Genomic DNA, 25,384 nt, shown 5'->3' with positions numbered 1-25,384 from the left:
GTTTTTTTTTTTAACAATGCATCTTTTTTGAGAACGTTCAAATTTTCAAAGACTTAATATCTACATCTTATATGTTACAATATGCATTGTCAGAAAATATCGATCAATTTTAAGATATAAAGAACTTGAGATTAAATGTACTCCAATCTTTTTATTATTGATCAGTCTGCAAATAAACGAACAATACAAATTTTTTCGCAACAACAGTTTGTTTTAATAAAATAAATTCATTTAAAACGTATAACTTATTTTAACGAATCGTATTGCAAATTTGTAACAAAACTATATTATTAACATATTAAATATTCTTACTTGCTCGTTTAATCGGCAAGGCTGATAAGATTCTTTTCTCCTTCGTCTTCGCGCGCATTTTCACTTCATTTAAGTATCTCTTCACTGCTTGGATGAATTTTCGAAACATCCACGAGGATTCAAATATATCACGTCGCAACGCTCTTCTTCTTGTTAACTTCGTGGAACAAACATATTAAATAAGCCCTGAACAAAGTTCTCCCCAAGTGCACAATATTCTATATCTATGTCACGTACATTTTTATATTGTTTTTTTATTTATTTATTTATTTATTTATTTAATTTTTTTTTTTTTTTTTTTTTTTTAGTTTAAATTCAATATCGTTCGCGTCGATCTAGCAAACAACGATTCGTTCCAAGGAAATTCCGTTTTATAGAGTTAAACAGAGACGGTAAAAGTTCTTTTTATTGCTTTAAAATCAAATCTATATTGATGTATATTCAATTACAAGCATACTTTGGTTCTCTTTTTTTGTTACAATTCTAATAATTATCTTTTTTTTTTTTTAACACACGTGTTTCAAGAATAAAAAAGTTTGTCCGAAATGAACGGATCCTTTTATAGGTGATAAGATACGATTCAAGAAAGTTTCCCGAATCTTCGTGTTTTGATAGAACACGGATCAATTATATCGAATACATGTGTATAATATGTTGATCTACGTTCTATTCAATTTTCATGGTAGATATCAGAATCTACAGACGAAAATTTTTAATTTCTCTTTTATTTGTTTCGATATGTAATGTAAAATGTAATTTGTATGATTCCTGCGACGTATAAGCTTTTACATGAATGAATTCATGGAAGGCATGAAACCGAAATTGGACAATTTAGAATTGCGATCGCATTATCCTTCCACTTTAGAATATATATTAACATCCATTTCGAAGTTTTACGAAGCTCGTTAAATGATATGCGATTAACTGAAATATTCGATACAAAGTATGAGCAGCTTCGTAGCAAAATATGTAATTCTTGATATATTTTATGTACAATGGGTATAAGGATTTCATATATAATTGTGTACTTATATAGAATAACAACAGGCAGTGTAGGCGTAAAATAAAATTAGTTAAAAATTGTTAACTAAAACGCGATAAGTGCAATTTAGCACGAATCTGCTGCTATCTACTAGATAGCGTTAATACTGTTATACTTCGTGTATCGTACAAAATAAACGTAAAAGGGTAATTTCTCATTAAACAGGAAATATTCGATTAGATGATTAATGACAACGACGACGAGAAAAAAAAAAAAAAAATATTCGAAAATTTGGAAAACAAGAAAGAAGAATGTAAGAATACGCTCTACGCGTTACATGAATTTCGATTCGACTCGATTGTTTATTTCTCGTAGTCATTGGAAAGGAAAACAAAGGAAAGGCAACTTACACGATCACGAATTTGAAGAACGCCGCTGTATCAAACGCGTTTGGAACTGACCGGAGTTAAGCAGACGCGAACGTGTTTACCCTTTCAGTTTCATGCCTTTCCAATCGATCAGACTTCATAAATGTTTGTTTATAAACTTCGATACAAGCAGGAGTACGCTACGCTCGTTATCCGGGACTTTGAGTAAAATGAGATCTTCAGCTTCAATTGTTTTACGATTTAATACACGTATATCGTAACACATTTCGCAATGATGACGTGTTGAAAAGCGCGCCACCGCGGAACAAGATGAGAGGCACAAACACGTTCTTTCACCATCCGTACGTCAATTCCTTACTCTTACATATCCGTGTTACGGTTAGATAGATCAATTTGCCGGTATTAAACGGTCGGAGCCAACGGCTCGACTATCTTCAGTCACAAGTTTACAATATATTCGCTAACATCGACATTGACAAACGATGTTCTTCTTTCATTTGAACGATGATCGTACACGAAATGACGATGATAATCATAAACGATAATAATAATAATAAAATAATATAGTAATAATATAATATTATAATAGTGATCGTAATAATAATCGTAAGAAGAAAAAGAAGAAGAGCAAAGTTAATCGTGATAATAATAATGATAATAATAGTAGTAATAATAGCGGTAATAATGATGGCTGTGGTTTAATTTGATAACGACGGAGGCGTGACATCGTGACGATGATGTGCAGCACCGAATCTTGAGAAGCGGATCGACTTCCGGCACGTAGCAAGGTAACGGCCTCCCCTATTGCGGATCGGCTGCAGCTTTTCTTATCCATGGTCCTTTCACGCACTGCCGCAACACATTCTCCAAAAAAACTTCATCTGCACTTCTGTTACACGCGCACTGTATTGTCCCCCCCAAGACTGACGATAACAGACAGTCACTTTTGTCTTCCAGTTTTCTTCTTCTTCCGTTTGAAGAAACAACAGCATCTGCAAATAAACCAAACACTAATAGGACTTAGAGTCGTCTTCTTTTGATCGTTTTATTCTATGACACCAACATGCAGTACGACAAGGCATTCCAAAGCGGCGACAAATCGAATTTGTTTTCTCAAACCAATTTGCTAGTGGCTAGAATATTGTCCCAGACCAACGATCGACACATGACTCACTTGTTAAATAAAACAACATAAAAGAAAACAAGGAGTAAGAACGATGATTCTAAGGTTATAGTCATACGGTGTTTGATTAAAATCGAAATCATGTGTCATCGATATTCTCTTCTTCTAATCTTTTTAATACAAATTTTTGTATTACGTAACGATTTAAGTGTTATTAAAATAAAAAAAAAAAAAAAAAGAAAAGAATATTTTAAAGAAAATAATACGAATATGTATATAATTAGATTAGAATAACGATAACTAATAAATATTGTATTTTTTTTTTATATTGTATAAAAGAAAATTCTTTAATGGCCACTTGTGCTGGGATAATAAATTTAATTCAGGGATCGATCTAGGATCATCAGTAGGCGTAGGAAGGCAAGAACTTCGGCGTAGGATTTTTCCGCATCCACGACAATGCTTTTTTGTCGGCAAACATTTCTTTCTGAAATAGGACAGATAGGGCGGTTAACATATATCACATGCAAAGGATACGAGATTAAAAGTTATACGATGAGACAAGGATGTGACTTTGCTAATTTTTATCTACAATATTAGTGTATCGTTTTTAACGATAGCCTTTTTACTTTAAATCTTTAATACGTCACATATGCATGCATTAGTCACATAAATATTATTGGTTCAATTATAATTTATTTCTTATTTATCAAGAATTCGCAATCTACTAGTTATATAAGAAAAAAAAAAAAAAAAAGGAAATGTATAACGAACGCAATACTAACTTCGTTTCGTCGACCATGTCTACTTCTTGAGGCGCAGTAATTGGCGTATTAGAATGTCCTGCTGTAGGATCATCATTGGCTAGTTCTCCATTCGTCGAGGATACCACCTAAATACATGAAACATATTATCCGAAAGATTCTAAATAAATAGATGAAAATATATTTAATTATAAGGACATAAAAGCTAATATTCAATTGAAATTTCAAAAAATGAAGTTTCATGATTTACAACAGTACTATGAATTCAAAATATAACACGTATATGTAAAAAAAAAAAAATATTGTACTGAACTAATTACATAAAATACGTGATATCTGTTTATGTACACGTGTATAAACCTCTACTTTAGAGGACCAAGCCCATAATTTACGTGAAACAAGCGGCACTTTATATTCATAAGGCGTTGTTAATACAAACGAAGTGAAACTCTAAAAACATGGTACGGCTAATCAACTTGGTTAACAAGTTAACTCTTCAAAAATCGCGAGTTATTTTGTCGAAACTTTGGACAAACGTTGGAATAAAGAATGAAGGAGGAAAAAAAAAAAAAAAAAAAAAGAGTATAAGGCGCGATTATGGAAAATACAAATGAAATAGACTGTATTAGTGAAATAGTAATTGATTATAGAAGTGAATCGATCAACGAAACAAACGTTCGCATGCTGCAACAAACCAATTTGCAAATAGATTTCTAACTGACCATAATCCGGCGTTGCTTTGTCTAGAAATAGAGCGAACGGTTTACTTCGTGGACGCGTCTGCACGTCATCTTCTTGGGCTAAGAAAATGGAGAGGAGGGGGTGAGGAACAAATGGATAACGCGGACAGAGGCGCACTGTTTCTCTTCCTATTTAAACATAAACTTGCACTTAAACTTTATTCGACGAATTGAATGAAATTACAAACACAAAACTTTTTTTTCCTTTTTCATCATAGAATATAATGTTAAAAAATAAAAATATTTTCATGTTTTTTAAACATTGATCAAACATGGACAATTTACGATCGTAATATATAATCGTAATATTAATGTCGAGTATTTATCGATAAAACAAAATTTATAGATCAAATGAACAAAAGCATACGATAAAATGAAGAAAAAAAAAAAAAAAAAAAGAAAAAAAGAGGGAACGAGATGTATCTTTGGATAGATAAGTGAAATAAACGGATACAATGGACTGTACAAAGGATTGGCAAGGTCCACTCACCTGAACAGAACCGTGCCTATCAGCGGGTGTCAATGTACCACCAGCTCCTGATTGCTTCGCAGTATCTGTCCTCGAGGTTCCCACCCATTTACCGCCCCCGCCTCCCACCCCTGGTTCTGTCACATCCTAAAGGAATAAGCACTAAAGACCACTTTCCAACGGCAATGAAGAAAAAAAAAATTTTAAATACTACGGCGAATCTGCTTCCTAATATAAAAATTACGAATGACATTTGTTTTTTTTTTTTTTTAATCTTTGCTTATCTTTTATCTTTTTTTTTTATCTTGCTCAGCATGGTATAACTTTCTCGATCGTTTAACACTGAAGCGTTACGATACATGAAATATATTAACAGACACTCCGAATGATATTAAATGATTTTCAATTTACTCGATAATTGTGAGCTACGCAACTAACTACTATTCAAGTTTCGTCAACGATAGAAACAACATTGGGAGAATTGATCAACAAGGATTGTCAAATACGATATGTTTCAAATCCTTTCTTCACACATGTTGTTTTAAATTTAAGATTTTGGAAAAATAATTGAAATTTAAATTCGATTAAGTTTCGTCTTAATAAAAAAAAAAAAAAAAAATCGTCAAAACTTGTGATTTTACTATATATCGAAAGAAAAAAAAGACGTTTTATCTACACGATAACCGATCCTTGTATAATATACATTCAACTATACTCTTTCAAGTTTTATCCGGGATATACACGATAAGATAGTACATGCGTGAAGAAATAAGATCAGGTTATTACAAAAATTTTAATGGCTTACGTAATTGCCGTGTATTTCGATGTGAACCTCATCCATTGTGAGGGCAACATCATCCTCAAAATCATCATATTCCTACATATCGTTGATTTCCATGTTTCGCAAAGGAATAAAATCGTTTATGTAATGTTCTTTTTTTTCTGTCTTTCTCTCTCTCAAAAAAATAAAAAATCTCTTTCCGATCGAGAAATCAAGCTAGCTCAAATTTTTTTCGATTTTTATTATCTCAACAACGTTTCGATTTCCTTTTGACAATTCAATTACGAACAGTTTTCGTGAAAGTTATTTGAAAAAATATAGTATATATCTATATTCCGTTACCGATGAGGTGTATACTCATGCTGTTATTTCAAATAGCTAAGCTTCACACAATCATGCTCTTACTTTTTTTTTTCAAAAGGAGAGAAAAAAAAAAAAAAAAAAAAAAAGAAAATAGAAAATCGGTATAAAATCATATACGTACTTTGTACGGATGCCGATCACGATTTGGAGATACAATAATCTCTTGTCCAGTCTGCAAGGATCCAACAGGTGTAGACTGAAAACGGAACACAAATATTAGGTTAGAAAAGAGCGTATTATTACCAGATGTGTATACAGATAGATGAATTTCGTATAACATACTTGGAGACGGGAAAAGAACAATAATTGACGGTAATATTCAACATTATTATTTCGTGCACTGTTCTTCGCATTGGACAGAATAGAACGAGCATTCAAATCGAAATAAAAACCGGATTAATATCATGATTAATATCGTCTGCAAACAAAAAGCATCCCAATTAACCGATAAAAACGTGCTCTACGTTTCATTCACAAGCATGAAAGAAGTATAATAATATAGAAGCGAAAATTACAGCTTAGAAATCTAAACTGGATTTACGATATTAGCGTTCAACGTTCTACCAAAAAGTGAAAAGTTTTTTTAACGAGAATACGTGGCAATGGAAGGAGGATATTTGCTATTATTGAAATCCTATCTAAAGAATATTTCACTGCGAGTTTAAATTAAATAATTGAATATAAAGACGAGAGGAAAGGAAAGAAGATACGCATGCATAAGTGGTAAATACAATTCTTAAGCGTTTTTTTTTACAGATGTAAATACGAATCACGATCAGAATACCGTGTCTCTCGAAGGATATAATAAATAAGAATTTTCACGCACGATGAAATAAAAATCGATAAATTTTCAGCAGTGCTTTAGCGATTCTTGCTTCGAGCAAAAATACGCTTTTTTTTTTATTTTTTCACAAATTATTTTAGTGATACAATATTATTTTTTCGTGCACGTTAACAAATACGCGTTCTTTCAAATAATTTCAATTAATCAAACAGGGTAGATATATATTCGAATACAGGTAATAGAAACGTGATGCTCGTGTAACGTTTATCACCCACCTTTTCGGATCTAGTTTTCACAATGTGAGAGGGAGGAGCCATCCTCAGAATTTTAAACTCGTCGAAGTTGTGTGGCTAGAGATACATTGGAGGCAGCATGCAAACGTTAAAAATTAGTGATATATGATTTTCACCAAAAATCTCTGGAGGAACGACGTAAAGAAAGAATCCTCAGGACGACTTACTTACCCGTAAGAGACGATATCTCGAAGTTTCTAAGTACACGAGTATTGCTAAAACAACTACTATGTACAATGTAAAAAAAAAAAAAAAAAAGAAAGAAAAAAAAAATTTGACAAACCATACATCGATTGAGAAAGATAATCAAAAAATGTCATTAATAAAAATCTTTTAATTTACATAATCTAATAAATAATGTAGACATTATATTGTACATTGTGTTAATTGTAAATAGGAATCGTTTGAATATCAAAAACAAAAAAGAAAGAAAGAGAGGCAGGAAAAAAATAACTTTATTAATGGGTTTTTTTGATATCGACTCTTGCGATACGTGCTTCGTCCCTGGGCAAAATCGACCATCATGCAACTCTTCTATTATTCTGTCTTCCTTTCTTGCATGCATTGCGAAGAGATAAAAGAGAAAGTGACGTATACTGGGATCACTTGGCATTGAGTAACAATGCATCACGTACCATCGTCTTGCCAGTCCAGTCGAATTCTTCGTCGTTGATAAAACCCCGTTTCTCGTACAAGTCGTTGAAGAGATTCCTCAGGTACTCGTAGTCGGGCGTCTCGAAGAAATCCAATCTACGCACATATCGCAAATACGTAGCCAATTCTTCGGGATGGCCGTCGCAAAGAATCTCGATTGGTGTGTTCCGCTTCGTATCGCCGATCTTCTGATATCGTTCTTTCAACGTGTCCGCTTTCAGCCCTTGCCACGGAAGGCTACCACGCAGGAAGTACATCAGCATGTTGCCTAACGCTTCTAGATCGTCTCTTCTGCTCTGCTCTAATAATAAAAATACAAAATGAAAATCGTATCGATTCCGTTCTTATACATCTATCAATTCGCTAGATTATCGATATTTTTACTTAACTTAAATATTTTATATAACTTAATAACATTATTATATAATTTTCTTATATATATATATATATGTATATGTATATATATTTTTTATTCATATTTTAACGAAATACAATCGGAGATATCGGCCACGTAACGAACAAACGTTCCTGGTGGATTTAATATAGCGTATCGCGACGCGTGCTCGCTTACAACTTTCTCCAGGATTGAACGGAGAACGAGCACGCGGCCAAGTTTCAAAAGTTTGTGCAGATGGGCCGAGTGCAGCGGGTGGTTCCTCGTGCACGGATATCTAAATAAAACTTACCTTTTCCAAGGTGCGTGTTGATGCTCATGTAACGCGCTGTGCCCGTCAGGCTTTTGTGTTCCCGATACGGTATGTGTTTGTTCGTCTCCAGGTCTATGTACTCTTTGGCCAGTCCGAAATCTATGATGTGGATAATCTTTTCCCGTTTGGTCGAGGATCGTCCTATCAGGAAGTTTTCAGGCTTGATATCGCGGTAGATCAAATGCCGACTATGAACGTATTCTATCCTATGGAGCTGCATTAAAAAGGGAATTAATTTCTTATTAATAACTTGCAATATCCGTATTTGTTATCAACTATCATTTTAAACTTGTCAAAAACTATTTCATCGAGTTTTTTTTATTAAAGTTCGCAAATTTCGTAAAGGATATTTCGTGGAGTTTTCGAATAACAATTAGACATTTTGCGATAGTTAATTTAAATTGAATGGAAATGGTGATTACTGATTAATTCTACTTACGATTTGTGTGGCGATTTTGAGAACGGTCTTTAGGGTAAACCTCCTACCGCAGAGATCGAACAGATCCTCCAGACTTGGTCCGAGAAGTTCCATCACGAGAGCGTTGTACTTCCCGCAAGGACCGAAGTAATACACCTCTGGTACACCCTCTGGTATACAATTCCAGTACCATTGATCGATTAAATTGTAAAATGTTCGAGTAAATTTAATTAATCGCGTGCCCGAAACGTGGATACTACTACTCACCATTAGCTCCTAATAATTTGTAAAACCTATATTCTAAGTGTAGCTGCGGCGCCTTTGACCTCATTGGTTCCTGGAAAAAGGAAAAAGAAATGTCGTTTCAGAATAAAAGCGTCGAGGGTAAAGCTAATGTTTCTTTAGAGACTTGTTACTCGATTCAACGTGAAATCGATTTCACTACTACGTTAAAAAAAAAAAAAAAATCACGTTAACGAGATCTTTAGAGACGAATATAATAATCATTTTCGAACTCACCAATTTAATTGCTACATGCTCGTTATTGTAGAGGTTCTTTCCTGTAACAAACGATACAACATTTATAAAATACAAATTCTATATATATTTATATATATTCTATTTATATATGTTTCATTATCGTGCCAATTTGAATGAATAACACTCACACGTGTTATGCTGATTTTATTAATACCATTTTTGCATAAAGAATATTTTTACATACATAAACGATTACTGTTCAATGTATTTTACAAATAGCACGAAGTATATGTAAATATTTAATTATACTCGTCAAAATTTTTGCAACGAAAAAATATCAACGTGTTCAAACGATATTTCGACTTATTATTCAGGAGATGATAATCAATTACATAGAGAACAAAGAAAAAAAACTTGTTTAATTTTATTTATCTTCTACCTCCATTTTAACGGCATCATAATCGCGCTATAATTCTCTATCGAGACGACGATTCCCATTGATTGTGCTTCGCGTGAGAAATTGGATTGGCCAGATTTGTGGAACAACGTGCGCGGTCGTTGTGGTATTATGGTTACCGGTCATTAATGTTCACAAAGCTTCGTTGTCGCTTTTAAATTTATAATTCGATTTAATACGCCATTTAAGGGGAACTTGTACACCTAGCACGGTCGACAAGCATGCTCGAAAGGCGCGACGCGAAAGTGGCTTCCGAAACATTCTCGAAGACATAAAATCTTGTCGTCAACCGAATTCGTATGCGCCAGAGGAAAGATAGAGTGACCTCAGGAACGTCAACTCCGTGACGAGAATCCCAGTATCGAGCGAGGAGGAGTCAAAGCCTCGAGAAACTTTACTTTGCGAGCTGTTTGTTCGTCCAAGAGGAAAACCCACACCGTTTCGAAAACGTTAAAAAGTTACTCCGTGCTTCCGAATAACGAAATGGAAACTTTATTGGTAATTAAACAAGCGTGCATAATAATAACAATTGATAAGAATTCATTTCGTCGACGCACGACCATTTGTCGATCTTCGAAGAACTCTATCAATCAAGAACGCGCACCTCGTCGCTTTCCAATTATTCGCCAACGTTGAATATAAACTATAAAATATTTCGACGATGCTCGAATTCGATTGGTGGTGCTCTAGTCGCATTCGATGGCTGACTCGAAATCGATAGGAAGCGTGAAACGGTTAGTTAAGACTTTGCCTCGTGCCAAGTATTTATTCCGCTAATCGACATGGAGCAACGTTGATCATTAGTAGCAGGGGAGTCTAGAATTTAATCCCTCCGCGCTCGCTATATCGACAAGTCACGGACCTAGATATGCGGTAAAGTCGTCTAAGCACGGATAGCGGGGAATCGACACGGTCTCCAAGGGGAATCTAGAGCCGTACTGTACTTACCTCGCTAGAGACTTCAGCCTCACGTGAACTCGTGCGATTAAGGACGACAATTGGAATCTGGAATCGCGGATCGCGAATGAATTACACGCGAACGTAATTGACGAGTCCGTCACGGCGTTGAATCAATGCCGGATCTCACGTGCCAGCCGAGACGAGCTTAATGCGTGCGCGTGAACATGAACAGACATGATTCTAGCCTAGGCGCGTGATGATATTGTACGTGAGCGGACATACGGGGAGGAAATGCATTTAGTAGCTCGAAATCGCGACGATGAGGAGAAATATGGTAGGCGATTACCGGGGATCTACAACATAGCGTGAAATATATTTGCCAACGCGTATCCATCCGGTCGGACATCCGTTCTGCTTTGTATCGATCCATCGGGCGAAGACGTGTGTATACACAAGAGTAGAGGTTAGCAAGATTTCTCTCGTTGCGAAAATATGACGCGAGCGATATATAAACGATTAATCGAGTGTCCCAGAGACCTAAAGTCTTTTAAAGATAGTTTCCATTTTGTTAAAATGGAAATGATGATTTTGAAGATTTTTCGACGAAGAACGAAGTATGTAAAAGATCGAAAGCAGCGAGTTACAAAGAGTTAGCTCGAATCTGCTAAGACGATGAAAGTAAAGAAAGAAAAAAAAAAAAAAGAAAAGGGATCGTACAAGTGCAAAAGACGCGTACTTGTTTGCGCCAATCCTTTTCCTATACGGGACGGCTGCACACCGATCCAATTCCACTAAGGAGATAGTCGACAATGGAAAATATGTCAGCGGGAAAGCGCAAGACCCGCGGAAATTATTACAGCTCCGAATACCGTGGAAAAATTGATTTGTCCTCGAAAATAGGCCAACCCTCGCACAGTCTTGGCGATAAAGTCTCTGAAAATATTCGGAGCGCGTAGATGCTTAAACGAGAACGTTCTCTTACGTATGTATGTCCTGCTTCTTCTTCCTTCTTTTCATTTTCGATTCGATTAACCAACCAATTATGAATCATACTTTTTTACGACGTAATTTCATAAAAATAGAAAACTCGATGAACATGGCTGAGGATCGACGAAAATTAATTCGAACTTGAAAAGTCCGAACGATCGTCAACCGAGCGAGTTTGAAAGAAACTTAAATCTTCGAAAAGAATAGAATCGCGATTCAATTGTTAATAACGGCGCGTTAATTAACCTTCCGATTCTCCTTTGAGAGGAAAAGAAGAAAAAAAAAAAAGTGAAAGCGTATAACCATCGTGGACGAGGTGCACGATGAGTTCTCGAGTCGAACAACGCGAGTCGCGAGGCGGTTAACGTCGAGAAATAAATAGTACGTCGAGTCGTGGCACACTCGTCTCAAAACCGAATCGCCGTAACTCGCGATCGCTTTCTCCCGCTTTCGTTCCAACCTTCCACGATCGATCCCAATTACATAAAACGAGAAATTACGAAACGATACCCGATATATCTTATACTTTGTTTTTCGCACGTTTTTAAACATCGGCCACGCGTAACGCGTGAAACTCTCATTTAAAAATTCGTGCCTCGAGAGCAACTCACGCGCGTTTTACGCGACAATTAACGCGACCGTGGCGACTCGTGCCCGCTCGCGCTACACATACCAATTACGAATTAATACTATATTATCTGCACACAACAACCGTGTTCTACAACAAACATCTCCTATTTTACACGTCTACACGTGTGACGGTTCGATGCGATGGTTCGGTCGAGCGCGAATTTATCGCGTTCCAGGGACAAAAAACGACAATAACGAAACGGCTCGAAAAAGGATATTACTTTTTTTTTTCTTTTTTTCTTTTTAAGCGGTATCGATCCTTCCAGCCGGACACCTTGTTTGTCGGACGATCGAACATGGAACAGACGGTATTTGCAACGGGTCACCAGCCCGTTCGAAATTTTCCCGACGATCGATCAATTACGATGCAAGTTTGAATCGCTGCGGGCCACGCTCGGTTCACGGGATCGATCCTTGTCCACGATATCGTGATTATCGAATTTTCGAGCTTCCGTAACCTTGATGATGAAGTAACTCGTTCCGTTCGGAGTAACAGCTTTCTGGCTTGACTTGGGAAAGTTGGCGCCATCGAAACGTTGACACGAATATGGAATCGCGAGCTCCTATTATGTGTATATTTGCATTGCACGAAAAACAAATGTATTGTGACGAGTTGAATACGAATTTAATACAATTGAAATTCTCGTGTTGACGAAACACACGATTGGCTTTATTTTTTTTTTTTTAAATATTATATCGAAATCAATTACAAACTATGAATTCTAACTTCTCCAAATAAAGTAGTCGAAACAATTTTTAACAGATAACAGAATCATACGATAGATAATGGATTAACGTCCCTTTTCGAATCGATCTCGAATCGAAAGAAATTGAAATTACTCGTTTATTGTTATTAGAAATATTTGCATACGTTCTAGTGTGCCGCTTCAACTCGAAGACTTACGTATTTACGTCATCGATTTCACAATCCATAATTATATTATCTCCGTTTCAACCAACAATCGTGTTGTTCCAATTAATAATAAAATCCGCTAATCAAGTCTGTTGGGCGATAACGAAAATATTGACGAAAAACACAAAATGGAAAAAGTATGGGCCGAGCAACAGATAGATAAATAGGAGGATCGAACAATCCGTGTGAATAAACAAGAAACGGTGCACAGCCTCGACTCTCCTTCTCTCTCTGTTCATCGACCGAGAATTTGAAATTAATACGCGAAAGGGATCCAGGTCAAGTAATAACGCTGAAAGAGCTATTGTTTCCAGCGTTTCAGCAACGAAACAAGATTTTCATCCGCAGACACCCTGTCTGTCCCGGGAGGTCGACAAAAGCGGTCGACTCCTGCACCCGTTTCCCGCCTACGCGTATCGGAATTGCCACTCCGCCAGTGGATTCGTTCGGTATGCACTTGACGTCTTTGACCCAATCCGCGCAAACGGCGTACATATGTATACACAGTGATCTCCTTTGTCACGTGTGCCGATAATTAGACTCAAAGTTAAGCGCACACGCTCGATAATTAGGATCGGAGTAAGCCTATTACGCGCATTGCGTTTTCCGTCCTACCACGTGCGAACCGCATCGAGCAATTACACGTAGCAATATTATTAAGGAATATTATTAAGAAACTATCACTATCGCGGGGAGGAGAGGAAAAATCGTCTCTCAAGTTACGAATTACTCGGCTCGATCTTTATCCGCGTTAAAACTTAAAGGAGTTAGAGATTCCAGATTGTTCCCCATTATATTGGGCAACAAAACAACGGGTTAAATTAAATTTGTTTAATCGCGGTCAACTTTTTACCTTAATCCGGTTTCGCGCGCGATTCTTACACGGCATCTTTCGATATAATCGCCTTTCCCGAATCGAGGCAAGGATTCTCCGCCATAATGCAAAAATCCGACGATCCAATTACGCGAAGAAGGGAATATCTCGCGGAAGTTTGAGCTCGAGGGCGGAAAATGGAGATCCAGTTTGGCCGGTTCGCAACAAGCGATTTCTGTCGGAAGGCCGGACCACGAATTTGCTCCGACTCGGTAGTTTCGCATCGCCGGCCCGCTCCCGGATCCCTCTCTTCCCATTCCACACCGACACGGAACCGATAACAGAAAGTGGTATAAAAGGAGCACCGAGGCGGCGAATAAATGCTCGAGGCGAGAAAAATTTCTCGCGCCCCCGTCTCGATCTCTCTATTCGTGTCGAGGGAAAAAGAGAGAGAGAGAGAGAGAGCTGATCGATTCGATGCCTCCCTAAAAGTAAATAACCGTCTCGAAACGCCAGCCACGACGCCAATTTTCTTCCCGAAACGCGATGAAATATTTTCCTCCCACTTGCTTCCCTCCACTCTCCTCGATCGTTTTCCATCGAGGAAAAGGGAAACTCGAGACTCGCCTTATCGTGCCTTGTATCTCGTATCTCGTATCACTTCCTCCGCGAACTTTCTCGATCGAATCGGTTTTTTATACAGTTTATGTACGCGTCCCATCATTTCCAAAGCTTAAGCTCGAAAGTTCGGTGATACGAGAGAGAGAAAGAGAGAGAGGGAGGGGTTACAACGATTCGAAGAACGAAGATGGCTACTTAAATCTCGTTCACGATTACGCCTCTCTCTGTCCGAAACAAATTTATCTTTTCCCTGCCGTTTTTATATTTTCGGATATGTTCTCGGTATACGCGAGTCGAGTCGCGAAATATCGGACAAAGTGGACCATCGTTGAACAACAGAAGCCGATTAAGATACAAAGCTTGGTGTTTGCTTCGGCCTGGAAAAGGTTTCCCACTCGGGCGCGAAAAATCTAATAAATACACGACCGGAAGAAACTGGCTCGGAAGTGAATCGTTCGTTTTATCGCCTGTTGATCACGACGAGAATGGTTTTCGCGAAAAAAAAGAAAAGGAAACAGGAGTTCGTTACTGCGTTATTACGTAAAAGTATCGCGAAGCAAAGGTGGTTGTTCGTCGACCGGATGCCGATTCGATTGGACCAACGTGCGTTTTACGGCTGCATTTATCGCGAGGATGTTTTTCCCCGAAACTGTGTCAAGCGCCAAAAAAAAAAAAAAGAAAAGAAAAAAAAAATTTCACCGCAGTGCCGCCAATTAATAAAGTGTCGCGTTTTTTTGAGCACGATACGTTAGAAACCAATCTCTATTTTTCCAAGGAAAATAGAACTTCCTCCCCATTTTTACGCGGCCCCCGTTTCTTCGTAACTTCGAACACGGTTTTTCGCGGGTTAACGATCTTGGACCGAGGCTTGGAACAAAGGATGGTTCGGTTAGATCATCATCTCTACCGCAGTCCACTGTGTCGAGATCCTTGTATTCAATTAGAGGAACAACGAAATCTTCTCGAAAGTCGTAACTGCGATTCCAATTTAATTTTCTTCCGACGGTTCTCTCGACGAGAAGTTTACAAGTTTATACACGCGAACAACTCGACAATCTTACATCTCCACGGAATATCGGAACGAGACGCGGCCGGATATCGATGTAACGGACGAAAGTGAACGCGTGGTCGAAAGTTGGGAAGAAATTTCTGGCGGCATGCCAGAAAGTTTCGGATAAGATATTTCTTGCGATCGCGTTGCTCGCGACGATCCGACCGTCGTTTCGGGAAAAATCTGTCCAACGTCGATGATAAAAACAGATTCAGAAGACACAAACGGAGAGCAAGAGAGAGGCGTATTCCCATACGTCAAAAAAAGGTTGGAACGAAATCGCGTGAACGAATAGAAATTCTCGACGACGATTGTATCTCGTTCCGTTTCCTTCGTGTTTTTTCGTGGATCGAATCGTTTCCATCGCATAATCGAATCGCCGTTAACGCGTCGAATATAAATCGAAGCACGCAGTGGCGGAAGCTTTCTCGCGCGAGAACATCCGGAAACGGCGATGTTCAGAGACGTTCGATGAATTTTCGTATTCGATGGCGAAAGATCGTCATCGAGAGGTGAACGATACGCGTTTTCAAGGGGACAGTAATTGGAAATATTAGAAAGATATCGAATGTAAAATATGGGTCTTATAAAGAAAATATATCGTGTTTACAATCCGTTTATATTCCGCGTCTATCGATCGTAACTCTTCCGTAAGTCTTTCGTAGATCTGAATCAGTAGAAATATCGTACACAATTCTCTCACGCGATCCCGGCGTGCAGAAATCACGCGTGTAATTTCCTCGCGACGATTACCAATATTCCGTTCTATTCCTGTTTATGGAAATCGACTTTTATTGAATCTCGCGAAAAATATTATTCCTCCACGATGTTTTCCTTTTGCATCTGCCGTGTGTTCTCCGGAGAGCTTCCGCCGCTTTGAACATCAACCGTTGTTCCGTGTCGAAGAAAGAAAAAAAGGGAGGGGAAAAAAGGCATCGACGATGCTCCCTTTATCGTCGTTCGCTTTTTTCCCCCCCCATCAACGTGTATTTATCATCGTGCTTCGTGACGAGACTTCTTGAAAACGTGACAAATTTGATTCATCACGAAATTTTATAGCGGCGAGAAGTTACGTTCGAAGAAGATAGAGAAGCTTCGACTTTAAGGTCGATGGATCGTTTGACGAATAGAAAAAGATCGAAAGAGTTTTGATCTTTGTAAAAATATAAATAATAAAAAAAAACAATGATTAAAAGTAAATTCGAATTCGTGAAAAAGATATGGATCGGCACGACGAGCTTAAGATCGTTTGATGAATAAAAAAAGATCGAAAGAGTTTTGATCTTTGTAAAAATATAAATAATAAAAAAAACGTGCACGGTGATTAAAAGTAAATTCGAATTCGTGGAAAAGGTATGGATCGGCACGACGAGCTTAAGATTGATCGTTTGACGAATAGAAAAAGATCGAAAGAGTTTTGATCTTTGTAAAAATATAAATAATAAAAAAAATGTGCACGGTAATTAAAAGTGGATTCGGATTCGTGGAAAAGATATGGATCGGCACGACGAGCTTTAAGATCGGTGGATCGTTTGACGAATAGGAAAAGATCGAAAGAGTTTTAATTTTTCTAAAAATATAAATAATAAAAAAAAAACGTACACGATTACGAAAAGTGGATTCGGATTCGTGGAAAAGGTATGGATCGGCACGACGCCACGAGTGCGCATTCCTGCGTCCACTTGTGACGGCCGACAATAGCGCAAAAGACGTAGAGCCGAGCGAGTCGGAGAACCAGATCCATAGATGACTCGGATCCGTCTTCTAGAGGCGAAGGTCGTTGACTCGCGGCCCGTGTAATTAGCCAGTGAGGCGCCCACCGTGTGTCGCGTCCAATTTGCGACGAGACAATGATTTCTGATAAACCGGCCACGCCCTTCCCTCGGATCGTCGGTTCCTCCGCGACCTTAAGAGATTCCTTCGCGTCGTTTACATGTTACCGTGTCGTTCACCGACTGTTCACTAACGCGAAAACTAACGCGTACATCACCGCGGCTGTCGTTACAATTGAACGACGAAACGGCCGATTCGTAAATAAATTATCGTCGATTCATCTCGGGAGGATTACGTACGTTCTCGAAAGGAAATACATCGTAAACGCGACATAAAAATAAACAACGTAAAAGCTAAACAATTATCAAGTATCCAATGGAAAAATATAATTTACACTAATTTACGACTTTGCATTTCGATTCATCGCATACATTAACGCGTGTGTAAACACGAGCGTATGCGGGAAGAATCAGCAGTATGTCGATGTAGATTCAAAGATCACCGAGAAATGAAATATGAGGGAAAAAAGAGAGAGAGAGAGAGAGAGAGGGAAAAGAAATACGTCGAGATAGAAACGCGACGATAAATCTGTAAACCGAACATTTTTGACTACCGAAACGCGTTTCTTTGTGCGTCGATCATTCGCCCCCCATTCTTAAGATTCTTAAGATTAATCGGTAGATGAGATTGCTGATGATGAGATTGCTCGAACAGTCGACGAGTCGCGTTCGAGAATTGAAAGCGAAGTATCCGGAAAACTCGCACGCGTTACATACTTGGGAAACCTCGATGAATCGAATCGTGTGTTTCTCGAACAAGCAGAGTTAATTACGCGGATAGATGAAAGGATTAGTAGGAGTGGAAAGTGTCGCGGGTTAAACATCGGTATCGTTGTCGGTGATAAGGTGATAAAATAGGACGCGAGAAGAAGAAAAAAGGGGGAGAAGGGGGGGGGAAGGATTTTCGATTTTCGATGAATCGATGGAGAGAAATTGCGCGCGTCGAGGATTATAAGAGGAGCGAGAGAAAAATCACGTGCAGATTATTATTCGATTCGGTATTCGAAGAAATGATATTGCTGCAGAAAGGATACTGCGAGGATTTTATCAGGCCTGGGTGGATATAACCTGTCCTACCGGTGCAAACGAGACTCCCGGTAGACAAAAATCGCGACGGCAAGCTGTAAGAAAATCGAGCTGACGTTGCAAAGACAGCCCGTTTCTAAAGTGGGAAGAGCAACGTGGCGAAGGCACCGCGTATTTAAGTATTCAGAACGGAGCTCTACTTATTTACCTGTCTCGCTGAAAAACAAGATCACAGTGCACAACAATGACGCGGATGATATCGAGAGATTATATAAAGGAAAAGGGTAGCCGGGGTAAAAGTAGGCCACTCGAGAGTCTAACAATCGACATGTACGATTCCTCCCATTTTAAAAGTGTGCGCCATGTCCTTGGTTATGTCGCGAGAATAAATTTGCGATGTAAGATAAAGTTAGGGAGAGGAGAGAGGAGGAGGAGTAATAATCGACGCGGACGCGTCAAAATTTTCGAATATCCGTTCGAGATCGGTCTCGATTGGCGGGTATAGAAACGGAAAAGCGGCGGTTTGATTTCGAATTTCAACGGTGACCGTGTTCCAGAAAATCGATATCCCGAGCCCTCGACGACAGTAATGCTATTTTAAAGCGCAACACGAAAGCTTAATAATAACAACGAGCTCGAGCCTGCGAGATACCGTGCACCACCGGCCGATCGGGGATAATTAAGAGAAGCCAAACGACGGTATATCGAGAGAAACCGGATGACCAAAGCGAAACGCGCGACTGGACGCGACATCGGCGCCGGTATACATAGAGCGCAAGTAGGCGGTGAAAGGGAAAATTATGCTGCGGCGCGAGTTGACGTGGCCTAGGCGGCAAAGATGCACGTATCAGAGGCACATTCGAGTTTTCGAGTCGAGGCTCGATAAGAGAGGCTCGAACGACGGGCGAAACGGTGGGTATCGAGAAGGAAAGCGAGTAGATAGCATAGGACCGATAGGCAAAGTAGGCAGAGTACGTAACGAAACGAAGGGAGGTGATCGCGTTGATGGAGGATAAAAAAAAAAGTGGGCCGCGACGCGCGTTCACCATGGAAGAAAGGAAAAGCGTCTCGAGGTCCACGTGTTGAGAACTCGTGCGCGGATACTTTTAACCCTCTAACCTAGTCGAGAAGAGCCGCTTTACGGAAGGCATCAACCAACCAGCGTACCGACCAGTCGACCGAGCAACCGACTCGACCCGGCCTTCCGACGACTAGAAAATCGAAGCAGAATATACGTATACGAGGAACGGAGGCAACATCGCTCCCATCGATCGTGGCCTACCGGAGAGAGCCTATTCCACCCTCCGTGTCTCTCTCTCTCTCTCTCTCGCTCTCTCTTTCACCCTCGTTCTCGATCCTTACCCTCTTTTTACCCCTCCCTTCTTTTAATCTCATCTTTTTCCTCGCACCACCCTTACCCCGTTCTTTCCCTACCTGCCATCCCTCCTTCTCTCTCTCTCTCTTTCTCTCGCTCTCACAGCCCCTTTACACACCATCATCCCTTTGTTCCCGCATCTCTTTCCAACCTGTTTTTCGCGCGCTCTCCATCAATGGCCCCTCCGTGTTTCGAGTCGCCTCTCTATCGGGCTGCTCCCGCAATAACGACGCACGCGTGCCACTCCGCATCGGACGTTGGTCACACTTTGCCCGTGTTGTCTCTGTTTCGCCGACCTCCTCTCTCCTCTATCCCTCTCCCTTATTTCCCAACCTTCGCTCTCTTTCTCGCCCCCTCCCCTCCTTTTCTTTCTTCTTCCTCGGTGACCACACGAGCGCGTGCCACTTATTTCGATGCGTTCTACGATACGTCCACGATTACGAACACCACGGGAAATCGAATTCATTCCCTCGTCGTCCGACGATTATTAAATCTTGGAATCGAATTTTACCTGTCCCAAAAAATCTACCCGCCCGGTTTCCTCTCTCTTTTGCGGTTTCCAGGCGCGCCGGGATACAAGAGCGCGCGAAACGAAACGCATTGTTTCTCTCGAAACAAAACGGTATCGAAACGCCTTCCTTTCCGAATTTACGAATTTTCCACCTCGGAAATATTCGTCGCGATTCTTTCGTCCCGAGTCGATGCTCGCTTCTTTTATCTTACGCGTAAAAGATTATCAAGTACTCGTAAATACTCGAGTATTTCGTAATCCGATGATTCGACACGAGAAATGTGTGCTAGGCTGACTCGTTATCGGCAACTATCGACAACGAGATATATATATATATATATATACGTATATGTCCGCGAGAGAGTAATCGGAGCTGGGAGAAGCCGGCGCTACGCAACGATGCGTTACCAAGCTCGTTCCGAGGTGCGAACGAGTTCCCTCTATGACGGGGTGACGTTACGTCCCCGTAAGAAAGTAACACGACTCCATTCGTCAACTTTTTCTCAAAGTAAATATAAAAGTTAACGAGACCTCGGGACGCGACCCAGTAACATTCTAATCCTATCAACGTCGTTCGACAAACGGGGAAAAAGGTCGTGATACTTTGAGAAAAAAATATCTGTAAATTTCTTTTTTCTTTTTTTCTAACGTAACCATTCCGATCAATCGAATTTTTTGAGGGAAAAATTACGAAAAATTCGACGGTAAATCTATCGTTGGATCGATTTTCGCTTGTATTTCGACCAATTGGAAGAAAAAAAAAAACTCGATACGGGTGGAACGAGGCTATCTCTGGGAAAATCATGACAAACGTTCGACTAATTTCGGGCGAAACGGTTTAATCGAATTCGCGATTAGGTACATAGTTCCATCGAACATCGCTCCATTCGATTGCTTTCAAACCAATTAACGCGTTAGCACGCATATAACCATGATAATTCACCGTTCCAAACGTCCACATATTTTGGCTCGAAGCAAATTATCCAGTTATTTTATTCGTGCGATTAACCGAGTGGCTTTTTTAAATGGATATTAAATAAATTACTGCGTATCAAAATGTTTAATTTTTTGTTGCTTCGTACATGAATCGTCATTTCTCGCGAGATCGATCATCGATAAAAAGATTATCCTTGATAAAACAATAATGGCAAGTCATAAAATAACAATCGATCCGGTTAAATAAATACTCGAAATCTTCGTATCTGTATTGTTGTTTACATTCTTTTCTACATCGTTTTTTGAAAACGAAAATTCTAAAGTATCAGCTGTGCCTCGTTTTTATTACACACGAGACAAAAGGAAATCGTTTCCAGAACCTTGACGTCCCACGCAACAGCTTAGTAGAGAACCTTTCGGTCGAACGAAAGGAAGAATTTTGAAAGTGTGGCAGCCAACCAAGGACCTTGAGAATCCCTCGTCGAGGATCCCTCCAACCGTTACCAGAGACAGCTGTCCGCGCGTAATGCCGCGAACAGGCATAAAACGAGAGGCTTGTCGACGATGTTCATCCGTGGATGGCAACAAATGAACTAAAGAACCAACGAGGAATGGAGAACAAGGAGGAGAGACAGAAAGAGAGAGAGAGAAGGCGCGCAAAGACGTGCAGGTGTCACGATCGAGACTTTTGTGCGTTGCATTTCCCTCTTCTCTCTCTCTCTCTCTCTCTCTCTCTCTCTCTCTCTCTCTCTCTCTCTCCCCTCCCTCCATTTCACTCTTTTTCTCGTTCTCTCTCCGTGCCTCTCCGAGATCTCTTTCCCTCTCTGCATCGCGCTCGTTCCATACGAGGCCCCTACCTCCTCGTTCTAGCATTTCTTCCTACACCACATGAAGCCCCGTTCACACGATATCTCGACCTCCGAGCTTCCTAGACCTGCTGCATCCTCCTCGAACCAACTGGCACCGGATCAAGGATGAAAAGAACGTTTTCGAACCGAATTCTATTTTTCATGCCACCTTAATTCTTTTCACTAATAACGTTTCCATTTTCTATTTCATCGACCAATCCAATCCAAATGGAAATATCGAACTATAACTTTATAGCAATTTATCTACAGGTTACAGGAAATAAGGCGAAGTTAGTTAGAAAGAAAAGTGGAAAACGAGGCGTATCGAGCATCACTCTGAGAGATATCCGAGCAGAGCACGTGTTGACGAAGCCTCAGAACATCGGCGAACTGAATCCTTAGGATGTTGTAGTTCAACGCGCTACGAAAGCGCGTCACGATATGTTGCGCGTGAAAAATTGCTCGACCGTGATCTCGGAATGTCACGATCCTCGTCGACTCGGCTCAATGAAAAATGGCTGCGCCGTTCGTTCCCTTGGACGAGTAACGGACTCGTCGATCGACGCCAACGATCATTCGTCGAGCATCCGTTCTGCTCGTTACATCCTCGCGCGAATCTGGAATGCGCGGTGAACATCGCTAATTTATCCGTGACGGGAACGAATTCCATCGATCGAGACGAGACGAATCGTCGTCGGATGGAAAAACACAGGGACGATAAACTCCCCGGTTTCGGGTATTTGATAGGATCTGTTCGCATCGATACGCAGCCAGTACGCGATAATCAACTTGCTTTGTTTAACGTCACCTCTTAATCGCGTTTTCGAATCGCGAATGCCTGACGAAGCTGAGGGATTTCGAACCTCGATGTAATCTCATCGACGACAAACCACCCGGTCGAGGAGTATCCTTTACCTTATTTATCGCGATGGATCCGATAATTGTCGAGCAATCAGGCATTGATTGCTCGTTTCCAATGAATTTTGCGGATAAATCGATTCGAAATATTATTCGAGATTTACGTTAAGATTTCGATGTTGTTGTTTTTTTTTTTTTTTCTTTTTATAAGGAGATAAAACGGAAGCTCGGCTCGAGAGCGCGAGTGACTTCGACCGATACGAATAAGTTGGAACAATTGAATTACAAATTAGCCCCGAAGGTTCGGTAACCCTCGAAGGTTCGGTAACTGTAAATAAATTAATTCGCGGACCGAAACCATGCAAGTCGTTATAGGTTAACCAAATTAGTAGAAAAATTCCGGGACTTTATCCGGTTTAAACAGATATCGATAGATACGTGGAAGGTAATTGAAAAAAAAAAAAAGTCTTATACGAGCGTAAATACATACGTTCTGAGGTTGGAGCGGATATATCATCGCTTACGAAGCCATTACAAAGATCAAAATACAAAGCGTGCATTGTGAAACACGCGTCTAGATAGCATAGAATCACTAACACGTGGTCGGTTAATTAAACCGATCCAATTAGCAATAGTGGTAACTTGTTTATACTAAGACAATTAGTTGTTAATATATCGTATATCCAACTCCACTTTGGCTCGATAGAAGGGACGAAAAGAAGGGGGATCGAGCGACAAATAATACGGCAAAATTACACACGTGCAATTTCATCTTGATTCAACTATGGAAAAAGAGTGGAAATCTTCGTTAGGCGTTAATTGATATCGAAACCGAGTAACGAACTTGCCGGTTGACGAAGTTTCCCGCTCGATCTGGATCTGTCGGTTGAGAGGAATCGACTACTGCATCCAACCAACTTTTCCAGATAGATCTTCGTCGAAACTTGCTCCTCCGCGTTAATTTTTCACGAAACTTTTATAACTCGTATATTAAATTCGCAAACGAAATTTGTCAAAAAGCTTATCGATCTAATTAATGAAATGTTTGTATATTTGTTCGATGTATCAATTTGCTTCATCAACATGGATCTATCGGTTGAAAAGAATCACCCACCGACTATTGTATCGACTGAACTTTTCCAGATAGATCTTCGTTGAAATTTGCTCCTCCACGTTAATTTTTCACGAAATTTTTGATCGTATATTAAAACGAATCTTGTCAAAATGCAAACTTATCGATCTAATTAATGAAATATTTGTATATTTGTTCGATGTATCAATTTGCTTTATCAACATGGATCTGTCGGTTGAGAAGAATCATCCACCGACTATTGTATCGACTGAACTTTTCCAGATAGATGTTCGTTGAAATTTGCTCCATGTTAATTTTTGATCCTATATTAAAACGAATCTTGTCAAAATGCAAGCTTATCGATCTAATTAATGAAATGTTTGTATATTTGTTCGTTATCGATGTATCAACTTGCTTCATCATGCTCGATGCAAAAAATTTTCTGCCTTATCGTCTCCCCTATCAATCAAGCTTAACTGCAAACGTCGAAACGAATCTTAAGAGATCGAATTTGTTACTAATGCGCACACGGGATGAATTAGTACGCGTCCCATCCGACATTACGATGAACTGTTTGCTACTTGACATCGTTAAAACATTCTATCAATCTGCATGCATTAACCCAAATCTACTTGGTTTTTTTTTCTGAAAATTATTAAAAATTAGGTCGAGTCAAGATTAAATCGTGGATAGTTTGATCTTGAATCAAAAGGTCATTGATCAAAGCTGAAGTCAAGGTTGAATCGAGATTAAAAAAAAAAAAAAAAATGTACGAAAAATGAGTACATGAGCGAGTCGAGTGAAAAATTTTAATCCAAGAGCAAACATCTCGACGAATTCGAGTTGCATTGCATTCGATTATTCGTTGCATCAACAACAAAGGCTGCAACCTAAGGTCTCGACGATACACGAGGGCTTCTCGAGATTCGATTTATCGATCTTACAGTGGCCTCTTTTAACGTTCAAAAGTCAATTTCAATGTCGCGATGTGACGTTACCGGGACGACGAAACGGAAATGGGCCTCCAAGAATATTTTTTTTTTTTTTTTTTTTTTACCAAACAAGATCGATGGTAATTAGAGAAATGTCGTCGAGAATTAAGAGGAGGAAGAATTTTGTAATTACATTCGAAGTAATTACGTTTCCTAGATTTATAATCAAATCATGAATAATAGAAATTTCAACGTGGCACAATTTCCTCGTAATAACAAGATTTGTGCATTTTCTCTCATTTTTTCTTTTTTTTTTTTTTCTTTGGCAATTTTATGAAAATCGTTTGGTGGTTTTAAGGAAG

General features: G+C 39.4%; 1 protein-coding gene across 8 annotated transcripts in view; it reads right to left on the bottom strand.

Annotated features, from left to right (window-relative positions):
- The window catches only part of LOC122720073 (casein kinase I), a 47,722-nt gene that overhangs the window by 3,147 nt on the left and 19,191 nt on the right, over positions 1–25,384 (bottom strand). Inside the window, exons 2-11 of one of the 8 annotated variants that reach the window (XM_043946547.1) lie at positions 9,299–9,339; positions 9,047–9,116; positions 8,801–8,949; positions 8,341–8,575; positions 7,636–7,955; positions 6,983–7,057; positions 6,045–6,119; positions 5,585–5,656; positions 3,592–3,698; positions 313–2,693 (exon numbers count right to left, since the gene is read on the bottom strand). In XM_043946547.1, the coding sequence (XP_043802482.1) occupies positions 2,624–2,693; positions 3,592–3,698; positions 5,585–5,656; positions 6,045–6,119; positions 6,983–7,057; positions 7,636–7,955; positions 8,341–8,575; positions 8,801–8,949; positions 9,047–9,116; positions 9,299–9,339 (1,214 nt within the window). In that variant the 3' untranslated portion in view covers positions 313–2,623. Of the gene's footprint in view, positions 1–312; positions 2,694–3,591; positions 3,699–4,800; positions 4,927–5,584; positions 5,657–6,044; positions 6,120–6,982; positions 7,058–7,635; positions 7,956–8,340; positions 8,576–8,800; positions 8,950–9,046; positions 9,117–9,298; positions 9,340–25,384 lie in introns of all 8 variants that reach the window. The other 7 variants (XM_043946528.1, XM_043946537.1, XM_043946565.1 and 4 more) reach the window with 7 other exon arrangements.

Source organism: Apis laboriosa, unplaced genomic scaffold (assembly GCF_014066325.1).
Source record: "Apis laboriosa isolate Shangri-la unplaced genomic scaffold, ASM1406632v1 scaffold11_cov152, whole genome shotgun sequence".
Classification (NCBI taxonomy): domain Eukaryota; kingdom Metazoa; phylum Arthropoda; class Insecta; order Hymenoptera; family Apidae; genus Apis; species Apis laboriosa.
Note: the sequence above shows the minus strand (reverse complement) of the source record. Positions and strands in the feature narration are given on the sequence as shown.